At 42.9% G+C, this 11,967-nt stretch overlaps 1 protein-coding gene across 1 annotated transcript in view; it reads left to right on the top strand.

The window, feature by feature from the left end:
- Nucleotides 1–1,405: 1,405 nt before the first annotated feature.
- The window catches only part of MARCHF11 (membrane associated ring-CH-type finger 11), a 114,680-nt gene continuing 104,118 nt past the window's right edge, over nucleotides 1,406–11,967 (top strand). Inside the window, exons 1-2 of the mRNA XM_010374094.2 lie at nucleotides 1,406–2,160; nucleotides 3,359–3,514. Of these exons, the coding sequence (XP_010372396.2) occupies nucleotides 1,612–2,160; nucleotides 3,359–3,514 (705 nt within the window). The 5' untranslated portion in view covers nucleotides 1,406–1,611. The remainder of the gene's footprint in view (nucleotides 2,161–3,358; nucleotides 3,515–11,967) is intronic.

Raw genomic sequence — 11,967 nt, 5'->3', positions numbered from 1 at the left:
TTACTGCCAAAATGTGAAATAGAAAAATGAACTTAAGCTAGTAGTTTATCTCAGCCATTACAGAGTATCTAACTATTAATGGGAGTCAATGGCGCCAAACACACAATGTACTACAATACTATTTTAGGAGGCAGAAGAAAGGATTGGAAGAAAACATTATTGGCATTTGAACCAGAAAATCTGGAGTCAGGGAACACAGAAGTTCTTTGTTAATAGTTCTATAACCTTGAACAAGTTATTTTGCCTTTCTGATCCTGGGTCTTCGGCTATGAAACACAGCCAAAAATGACTGCTCTGTGTCGTTTGTGTCAAAGACTGAAAACGTCAGATCAGTGAAAATTCGGATAGACACATTGCCGCATACAAATCCGATGCTTTATGATCTCACACTGCACGGATTTGGAAACTACTGCATGTGCACGATTCTCCGCCTAGTTCCCTGCAGGTGGGGATTTTTTTTTTTTTTTCCCCCGGAAAGAAAACTGTAGCTCTGCCCTGAAGATGAGTCCCACAGAGGTTTTGCAGGGTGGAGTTATCGAGAAATTGACTTCGGGGTGAGTAAAACTAAGATCCGGGGAAGGCTGCAGCCACTTTTCCAGGGTAAGGGGCGGTGTCATTTGCTTCCTCATGCGGCGAGGACGAAAGTGATTATAAGCCAGAGAACGTGGCGCCAGGGTTCACTATACTATAAACCATTTCAGGAGACGAAGCTCTGACCTCCCAGGCACCAAGATTTTTACCAACAACCCGGGATGCTCAGTGCAGGAGGGAGCGGGTGAGGAGGACACAGGGATTCCAGGGCGGGACAGACAGGGAGAGGACACAGGTTCCAGAGACTTCTGTTTTAAGGCTCTCGGGGATCCCTGCGAGTGCCCTTGAGGGCTCCAAGCGCGGGAAGCGAGCGCCGGGAAGTGGCGGTTACAGTCCTGAGTCCCGCGCCCTTTCCGCGCCACTGCTCAGCCGGTTCCGGCGCGCCCCCAAGCCCACGCGGGTCTCGGCTCAGACTGTCGCGCCCCCACCCGGTCCGCGCCACATCCCACCGGCCCATCCAGTAACGGTTTCTGGACCCGCGGCCTCTCCCTTGCCCCCTCCTTCGCCGCTCACGAGAGCCGCAGTGCTGCGCCGTTTGGAGAGGGGTCATCCGCCCCGGAACCGACGGGAGCGGCAGCGGGTCCAGCCAGTGGAGGCGGCGGAGGGATCCCCCACTTCCAGCCCGCCCCCTTGGAGCTGAACGCGCGTCCCGCCGATCCGCGCCCCCCACCCACCCCGCGCCCGCGCCCCGCCACCCCCGCCGCGCCGCTCCTCCCTCCCGCCCCCTCGCTTCCCCGGCCCCCCCCCCCCCCCCCCCCGCTCCGCGGCGCGGCTCTCACGCGCAGCCGAATTCGGCGCCGCCTCCATCAGAGCCGAGCCGGCGGCTCCACCGAACAGCCGCGCCTGCCGCCGCTGCCGGGCCTTCCGCACCCCTTTCCCGTCCCGCCCCCCCAGCCCCAGGTGCCCGGGTCTCCTCCCTCCTTTTCCCCCGCTCCCTCCCACCCCCTCCGCGCTCTCTCTCCCCGCAGCCAGAGCCCGGCCCGCCAGCCGGGCCGGCAGGAGGGCGGCGGCGGCACAACCATGAGCTTTGAGGGCGGCCACGGCGGCAGTCGGTGTCGCGGGGCGGAGAGCCGGGACGCAGAGCCGCCCCCGCAACCTCCCCAGCCGCCGCCGCCGCCGCCGCCGCCGCCAGGAGAGCCGGCCCCGGTCCCCGCGGCCCCGCGCTACCTGCCGCCGCTGCCTGTGCCCCCCGCGCCCCCCGCGCCCCCCGAGCGCGCCGCGGGGCCGAGCGAGCCGCCAGGGGAGGTGGCCCAGCGGCGCAGGGGTGCGGACGAGCTGCCGCCCCCGCCCCTGCCCCTGCAGCCCGCCGGCCAGGAAGTGGCGGCGGCCGGCGACTCCGGGGAAGGTCCGAGGCGCCTCCCGGAGGTGGCGGCAGCGAAAGGCGGCCCCGGGGAGTCTGAGGCCAGCGCGGGCGGCGAGGGCGAGCGGCGGGGCGCCGGAGACCAGCCCGAGACGCGCTCGGTGTGCAGCAGCCGCAGCAGCAGCAGTGGCGGCGGCGACCAGCGCTCTGGGCACCAGCACCAGCACCACCTGCCCATCTGCAAGATCTGCTTCCAGGGCGCGGAGCAGGTAAGGCCCGGCGGGATCCCCAGGCAGCCGGCGGCGGCTCCAGCTCGCAACGGTCAAGCTTTCAGCACCACGGACAGCGCACGCCTTCCTCCCAGTTTGCCTCCAGACAGACTCCTCTGGTTCTGCGCTGTGAGCGCTAGCTCCAGTGTGCGTTCCCCTTTCCCTTCCTGTGAAGGCAAATAAAAATGTCCCAGTGGCGAATACTGGGTTTAATTTCATCTACACTTTTTTTTCCTTCATGGCTTAGCAGGTACATGTTCCTCAGGTGCTTTAGTGATAATGCCAAAAGTACCTTTTGTGAATTATTCGATGAATTTTGGTTTATGCTTAGAAGCAAACCTATCAGATGTAAGATGAAGTCCGTTTTCTACAGATGTATCTTGAGACGGATGTCATATCACAACCAGAAAGGGCAGAGTCTTTCCTTATTGCAAATTTGGGTGACTTAATCTCATGGATATGAAAAGCATGTGATAGTTTTTACAAGAGAAATAGGAATGGACTTTGAAAGAAAGGCAATTATGCCAACAATGTACGTTATATTTTGTCAGCAACACAATTCTAAAATTATAAACACCATTGTAGGTGCATGCAAACTTATGTGAGAGTAATCATGCAGAGGAAAGGATAGCATATGTCCCTTACAAATGTGTGGTCTGAGAAAACATTAGGTGTAACGTTTTTAAAAGTAAGGAAATTGCATAAGAATATACAGGATTTCAAAAAAAAAAAAAAAAAAGAATATACAGGCTTTCAGGAATATAGTGCTCTAAGTCAATATTTATGATGCTACATTTAGAAAAATAAAAGCATAATGCCGCTTTCTGGGATGCCGTGCGTTTCTTCTTTAGCAATGATTAAGAATAACTGCAGAGGAAATGCATCTGACCATCCACTTAAAAGTTATTAGAGAGATTTAATAGTACAGCCTTCCCCCACGGGTATTGGGAGCTATATCTTGCAGACATTTTGTATGTTGGTAGAACATTTATGTCATAACTGTAAGTAATATCTTTGAAATAGTTTTAAGACTTTAGTTTCATTCCCATCAGAGGTATAAAATTTTAATTTCATTTCCTAGGATAGAGCCTGATGCTGTATCCTGAGTAAATGGCTTTGAAAGAAAAGAAAGGAAGCATTAGGTTTTTAAAATAGAGCCACAGACATAAATATTCACACTGAGCTGTTTTCTTTTTAGGGTGAGCTGTTGAATCCCTGCCGATGTGATGGGTCAGTTCGGTATACACATCAGCTGTGCCTGCTAAAGTGGATCAGTGAGAGAGGTTCCTGGACCTGTGAACTCTGCTGCTATAGATACCATGTTATAGCCATTAAAATGAAACAACCTTGCCAGGTAAGCAGTTTCAACATTTATTTTTCCTGAAATAATTTTGTTAACATGAATGCACTTAAGCTTAGTTATTGCTAAGGATATTTACTTATGCTACTTAAAAACATTTTGTGCAACTTACAGTAAAACCAAGATTTAGAATTTGTAAACGTGTTTTGAGAAAACCATGACGTTTTATCTGAGAAACTCAAAAGACATTTTGATTAAATGGTTTCCTTCATTAATTTTTTACTTATTGATAAAATGATACCCATCTTTTTTCTAAAAAGGCAAGTTGGTAAAATGACTTATACCCCCACTTACATCAATTTTATTCATTAGAAATGTTACACAATTGATTTTATTAATATTTTGTTAACTTAAGCCTTTAAGCTCTAGTGGGCTCCATTTATGGAGAACAGATACAAGTAAATCAAAACTTTACTGGTGTGAAAATTTTGGTTGAACCTATTAGTTCTAATCTGAATGCTCTTTCCACTTAACCAGGCTTTCTTTTTCATATGATGTTCTTTCGCAGTTAAATTTTTGCTGATTTTCTTCTTTGCTGTGTTCAGCTACATAGTGGATGCAGAAATAATCTCAACAGTTACTCTCAATAATACTACTGAAATCGTATTCTTACATATTCTTAAACTTTTTGTGTTAATCACATACTAACACAATACACATAAATCTACAAATGCCCTGGAAAATAGGCCTAAAATTTGTTGTGAAACAGATTCAGGTTCTTTGAACAAACAGGTAGAATATACAATATTAGGAATGCCATCTTAAGGAAAAGCAGAATAATGTGTAATTAATGTTATCTGGTGGCTGAAGTTAAGTAGAAATAAAAGAATAGGGTTCAAAACAGAGGCAAAGGAATAATGGAAGGAAAAAGAATAGGGAATTGCGAAGTTGGGAGGGGAAAATGTAATAAACTCTCGTGTTCCTTGTTGCTATCTAAATCACCCAGTTTGGTTTTTATTCAGCAATGTAATATAGGTGGAACTATTAGTGTTTGCGGAAGGAACCTGGAAGCTGAATTACTAGTGTATTAATAATTTAAATTTCATAGTTTAAAATTTTTGCATCCTTTATATAGTTTGCAATTAATTTGCATCTCTGATAGTCTCCATTTAATGCATGATTAGCAAACACAAAATGAAAATATGTATTTCTCAAGCTGACCTAGGGCTTATGAATAATTTGGAAAGAGAAAGCATGAATAATATGTATAAGTGATATTATCATGCTGAAGACAGGCACAAACCTGACACCTTTTCACAGAACCTCTGATTGAACTTCTTGGGTATCAATTTATGAATCCATCATAGTTGTCTTGAAAAATAGATGAAACCATTTTCAAAGACAGTATATAGGTAGTATAACTGGATCTACAACAGTTTTATCTATAGAAGGATGTGGGGAAAATAAGAAATGAGAGAGTTTTGGGCTCTAGAGAAAAGTTCCATGAGAAGAGCTATGGTCAGACACTCATTGGCTGAAACAGAAGACTATTTCAAAAGCTTGAACTTATGGCAACTGTATGTTAATTCATTTGGGATGATTAATTTTGAAGTAAATAGAGATAAGTACTTGGTGGACATTTTAAAATAGAGAAGAGATAAAGAGCTGGGGAAAAATAGTATTTACTAATTTTAATCCTATAGCAAAAGGAATTGGTTACTACTGTCTCTTGCTTCATTTAAAAAAGATTCCATAGTTATTTTTAAGAAGTAACTCCCCAAACTGTGCATATGATTTTCCTTTTCCCCAAAAAGAACTAAAACCCAAAAACTAATCCAGTACTAGTAGCATATTTAGGATTAATTTTATTATGACATCTGTATATACTACTATTATCTGTAACCTGATCTGATTGTTGTAGTGACCTACAAAATCATATGTAGAAACAAAGTTGATATGAATGTGATGATGATAGCTCAGAACATGCTGGAGATGAAATAACTTTCCAGGACTACATCAGATATGCTTGTATCTGTGTGAGGCCAATCCCTTGTGAGCAGGTGATTTCTTGGATGTAGACCAGAACAGAGAACAAATAATAATATTCACAAATACTTTGCCACGCACTGTTCTAACCGTTTTACGTATATGGATACAGATATTTAATCTTCATGACAAATCAAAGAGGTGAGGAATATTTCTATTTTACTCAAAGGGAAACTGAGGCACAGTAAAGTTAAGTAACTTCTACTAGGTACCTATCTAGTAAAAGGCAAAGCCAGGATTCAGACTTAGTCCGTCTGGCTCAGGGCCGCCCTGTTGGAAAGTGTGCATCTCAGTCCCATCCTAGCCACTTTCATGTTTCTGAATCTGTCATGACTTGTTCTGGAAAAGGCTGTAGCAAGCAGGAACTAGTTTCAACCTGGATCTCTAAGATGCTTTGGGAAGGTTTTGACTGTCTACTGTTGCATAATAAGCCACCTCAATACTTAGTGCTTTAAACAACAACTGTCATTTATGATCTATTCAGAGTCTATGGGTTGATGGAGGTCAGCTGAGATGTCTTTCTCTGCATGCAACATCACCTGAAGCTATCATCATCCAGAGGCTTAACCGGATTGGAACATCCAACAAGGCTTGCCCATTTGACCTGGTTTTGGTGCCGGCTGTTGGCTGGAAGCTCAGTTGGGGCTGCCACCTGGTGTCTCAGTTCTCCTTCCATGTGACTGCTGCTTTTCCCTGTGATAACTGGGTTCCAAGAGCATGAAAGTGAAAATTACAAATCTCTTAAGTCGTGGCCTTGGAAATGACATGGTTCCCAATCTGCTGCATTCTTTTGTGTAAAGCTAGACAGAGGCCCAACTCAGATTCAAGAAAAGGGAAAATAGACTCCACTTCTGGAGTCTGGCCCTTCTTTTAAAGGGAGTGGCCATCTTTATCCACCATAGGAATTAGCTTCTAAAATGGCCCTGCCTTTCTGACCTGGTCTCTGCGTTTGGTCCTCATGAAGTCCATCTAGATCAGCACATATCACCATAACTTCCCTTCCAGGGCTCTGAACCAAAGGAGGTTAAAACAGTGTATGCAAGAACTTACCAGTGGTGCTTGATGTATATCCTCAAACACTTTCATGAGCGAGTATTACCGTGTTGTATTTCCTTGTGCTCAGAGGAAGATGAGGACAGAGAAAGGCAAAGAGCAGTTATCAGGAAACAGGTGTGTGTGAGGAAAACGTGCTGCAGTGAACCTAACACCTTAGTTTCACTTGTTTTTCTCATTGAGATTTGAATTCTTTGAGAATTGGAGTCTAACCTCCCGATTTTATTGGATTTCAGTGATGCTTGGCAGTATGACCCAATAGAAATCTAGCAGATGTATCCTTTGCAACATAGTTAAACCTTAATTGCCATATCATTAGCAGTAGGAGTTAATTAAGACATTTGAGGTAATAAAAATGCATTTACCTTCCTATCTACTGGCAGAATCTATTTTATTTATTAACATATCCAAGATGATGCATTAAGGACAATTTGAGAGTAAAGGCTAGTTCTGTTTTGAATCTGGCCCAAAATTAGTGAAATGTGTGGACTTATAAGATCAACTTTATTTTGAGATGTTGGGAGCATTATACATTAATTAAGCCATATTCCAGTTTATGAATGGCTTCAGTATTTTTTCCAGAGGCATGATGGATCTTTGAAGAGATAACATTTATGGGATAAAGTATTGTATGTGAAATTTTAAACTTTCTATAAAAGACAGACTGTACTGCCTAAACGAAGAAAAAGCTATGTAAATGGAAGGTAATATCTATGTTATTTTAGAAAAGCTACTTAAACTCTTTGTATCTCCATTGACTCATCTTCAAAAAGGAGATGACAATGGTACCTGTCTTATACCTTATTTTGAGAATTAGACACATAAATATGTGTGAAATGCTTAGAATGACACCTGGCCCATAGCAGATGCCATTTAAATGCTGACTCTGGATATTATGATCCGTTCAGTCAGCTTAGAGATGGGGACCTTCACTTGCTTACTTCCACAGGTCCTTCTTGTTTACTTCTCATTGTGTCTCAAAGTGAAGTTAATGGCTCCTCTTTCCATATCCTTCTTTACCCTTGGATTTTTATTCCCTGCTTTTTCTGGGATCCCACCTCAGTTTCTGACCAAATCATTGACATCCGTGATGAATGAATCAGCATTTTTAAAAGCAGGTGTAATGAGATATAATGATCTCAATGCGGTGAGCATATTTACTCTCCAGATGTCCCTCACTGTGGGTCTTATTTATGTCCTTATTGGAGTCTACTCATAATTGGAGCAATGAGATGCTCTTAAATGTGGCCAAGCACAGGGCAGCACTATTCAAGGTCAGGCAGCCATACTTTGTTTATGCTTTAGAACGGCCCCTGTCAGGTGGGGTGCATATAACCTGTGAGTAGGTAGAAGGTCAGAGAACTCTGAGATTTCTGGGGGACAATCACAGAAGAGGTAATGGCTGAGCATCAGTCACAGGGAATCGTGGTGGTCACCAACTTTCCTTCTTCCTCCTCCTTCATTGCTTGGAGCACCAGAGGAAAGGACCAGTGTTATCTGCCTGTCTTGCCTACTTGGGAAGGGTTAGAGACTTGCATGTGGTCCATAGACCTTTTCAGGGATTAGGCTTTGGCCATTGTTACTGGCCTATACTATTTTTTATTAGCCTTTTCCTTACTCCTTTTCCTTTAAAACTCTTCTAATGTACTGTCAGAAGCAGATCTTCTTGTAGCAGTAAGAATGACTGGGAAATCTCTTAGCAAAGAGAAGGACTTGAGATAATTTTTCATTTTATACATGTTCTTAAAACCCTGGGATTCCTCATAATGGATTTGAATCAGAGGGGAATTAGCTAGCAGGTGGGTTTATTTGGCTATCCTTTTCAGGTACAGCTTCCAGACCTTCCTTCTTGTAAAACATATACAGAACTTTAATTAACTTTCTGAGGAACCCGTGGTCATTATTTTTCTAAATGAGACTCCATCATGAAAGGGGCATTTCCACCTTCAGAACTGATTGCTAGTAGGGTGTAGCTGATGTGCTAGGAGGAGCTGACAAATTATCATTGAAAACTGACTTTGGTTTTGAAAATGTATCCAGAAAACATCAGAGCATGAACTGTATTTGCATTGCATGCTGTCATTTGAAATCATTCAAGACATTTGCATTTCATGGCTTAAAAATGTCTGCATATGTGCAGCCTGTGACACAGTGAGCCACCCCTTTGACTTTTTCTCTAAGTGCTGCTCTTACTTCCATTCTCTGCAGATTTAATAGCAAACAACAAGCTGAGGGGAGATTTTTTTTATTACCATGCCTGAATAACTAAAAAACAATGCTGAGATGTAAGATTTAAATGTCTATCCTGGCATATTTTGTAGGTAACTAAAAATGTCAAAACGAACAGCACATCACGAGGCAATTTTCTCACCTTAGGAGTTATTTTTGTTTCATTTGCTTACTAATTTTCAAAACATAAGAATCTGTATTTTACTCCCTAGAAGAGATGAATGATTTTCTGCTGAATAAAATACGTAAATTTTACTTTGTGTATTACTATGGCCATCTTATCTACTGTACAGACTACATGTACAGTGATTTTACAATTTCTCCTAAGCCAGATGGTTCTGAGACGGTGGTAAAAGGAGCCAAAGGTCATTTAGGGCATTGTGCCCTGGTATTTGCTTCTAAGCTATTTAGAATGAGGCTTGGGGACAATGTGGACCCCATAGATGATACCCTTCAGGACTTCCTTCTACTTTTCTACGTTTTCCAGCCCTGTGAAGTGCATTTCCCTTTGGACACCTTCCTCTTCTGTGCTTTGTTTGCCCCCTCATCCAGCTTCCTGTAGAAGAAAGAACATCCTAGGCAGAAGGAGATCGACTCATGGGTTAAAGCAAGTCAGGATGGCAAGAAGATTTGGCAGTGGTTGGGTAGAGGAGCCTTGTCATTGGCTCCAAACTGTCTTCACTTGATAACATTTGTATTACTGTTTAAATTAGTGGTTGGAAGACTTTTCCTCTGCAGGGTCAGACAGGAAATATTTTAGGCCAGGAGGGCCATTATAAGCTACTGTCCTAGTATGAAAACTGCCATAGACACTGTATAAATAAATGAGCATGGCTGTGTTCCAGTAAAACTTTACTTATAGAGACTGAAATTTGAATTTCATATCATCTTAATGTGTCAAGAAAGAGTATTCTTTTTAGAAAAAATGTTTCCCCTGCCATGTAAAAATATAAAAACTCATGGGCCACACAAAAACAGGCGGCGAGCTGGGTTCACCCAGCTGCATTTGGTAGTAATTTAAGCATATGGAGTATTGATTTGGACTTAACGTTTTTATGGCCTCTTAGAAAATGCAATATATGGGATGTTTCTAAATTTCTATGTTTCTTTGTAATTTTGAATGAACTTATTCTAAACTTACATTATGTAGAAAATGGTGGCATTTTAGCTCCATAATGAAATGCTATTAACTTCTCAGTATTAAATATTAAAACCATTGCTTCTTTGAAACAGTTTCTTGGTCATATCAGACTCAAATCCTGAATTCTGAGGAGTCACTTTGGTTAAGTCAGGAGTGGAAAGCGGGGCATCTCAGAATAAGTGTCCTTGGAACAGGCCACTGTCCTCCTCTCTGTGAGTCCTGGAAGACATTTTAGACAATGCTCTTACCCCGCCCCAGGCTGTCTTCAGTCCAGTAAATATCCTTGGAATATTCCCTTCTGAATGTCTTGAAATGAGATTATTTTAATTTGTTTAGGTTTCTCATCTTTCATTCTGAGGGACAAGCATAGCAATGAGTGGGACAGGTTTTAGAGCACATTATATAACACAGCTCAATATTGCTGACATTCATTTTCTTGGCCACTTTGTGGGCCTTCAATGAATATTTATGGTATGAATGAATAAATGAATGAATAGATGCATACCTGAGTGTTTTTGTAAGGTGGCCAGAACCATGGAGGTTATATTATTTCTGCAGCGAGAATATGACTTAGGGAAATCAAATTGCTTTCATTACTCATACATGAGCCATCTAATAATTGTTAATTTTCAACTGGTATCTCAAGTTGATCTTCTAATAATGCTATTCTCAAGTTGCCTGGGCAAGTATGTTCAGTTCTTCAGACCATAGGAAAAAAGCCTTGAGAGTAACACAGGGATCTGTTTTTTTAAACCTAGATTTTTTTTTTTTTATACAAGCTTCCAGTAAGACATATCTGCTCTTTTCAAAAAATAAAATGTCATGGAAAAAGACTGTGAATGTGGAATTACCCATGTGTGACACCCTCGCTTTCTTGAGATTGTCACTGGTTGAAGGGTTTCTTCTAGCATTTGTTCAGGGAATTTGAATAATTTGTTGGAAATTTTACCATATGATCATGGATATAGATGAGCTGCTAAGAGCATCTACTGGATATAAATTTTTGGTGTGAAATCTGCCACCTGGCTGAAAACAAGGTGACTTGTTTTGATGAGCAGTTTGCACAGTTGCAGCATAACTTCAAAAATGATTTTCCACCGGTGAGTACAATACTCAAACCCGGGGAGATGTAGCCAGAGAACAGGCTATTTCCTCCTCACTAATTTCCTGCTTTGCCTTGGCATGTAGCTGTGCTGTGATGTGACTGATGTTTTGCTAAAGGGATTGGTATAAAGGAAACTCGGCTTCCTTCTATTTTGGGACCTTCTAAGAGTAGAAAGGGATGACTCTGAGGGCAGAATGAGAGTACTTCCGACCCTTCAGAATAGCAGGGAATGGACTGATGAGTAGATAATTATCTACAATTACAAGTAAATGGATGGCAGACAGAGGAGTTGGCCAAGAAAAACTGCACTGTGGTTTGTGCTTTCTGTATCCTTGGATATCTGACAACATCTTCCCTATGAGTGTAACTCATAATTCAAAAGCTGTTCCACATGATTTAGCCAAATGAAGTCGATGCAAGAAGAGGTGGACTGGAACCTGTTATTTGGGAAGACGTGACAAAAACCCGGAAACGTTTCTATATCGGCAAAGTCAATAAGGGAACTTATTGAGGACACATTTCTTATTCCATCCTTCCATTAGGAGTGGAATGCTTTGAAAACTACTGTCTAAAAAGATGCTTTCTCTCTAGTTTTTACCTCTTTGAGTTGGTTCATTTTGACCGATGACACCTGGACAGTGGATGTCCCTTCATTACAACGATAGAGTTCCATTGTTGCCTTCATGTGCCTTTTAGTTTTACTTCGCTTTTCGGTATACTGATTTGGTGTGGGTGGCCAAGTGCTTAATTTGGACCTGGGGTGTTGGGGGTGGGGGGGATGCCACCCATAAGTATCCAGCTCTTATTCCAGGAACCCCCCCAGGCACTCCGTTGTTTGATATGGTCTTGTGGTTGTATAAGATTTCATCTTCGTACTCCATTTGTGTCAGGGCTCTGAGCTACAGAATCGTTCAAATGAATAAGGGATTGTTT

Source organism: Rhinopithecus roxellana, chromosome 3 (genome assembly GCF_007565055.1).
Source record: "Rhinopithecus roxellana isolate Shanxi Qingling chromosome 3, ASM756505v1, whole genome shotgun sequence".
NCBI classification, from domain to species: domain Eukaryota; kingdom Metazoa; phylum Chordata; class Mammalia; order Primates; family Cercopithecidae; genus Rhinopithecus; species Rhinopithecus roxellana.
This window is presented reverse-complemented; position numbering and strand designations above follow the sequence as displayed.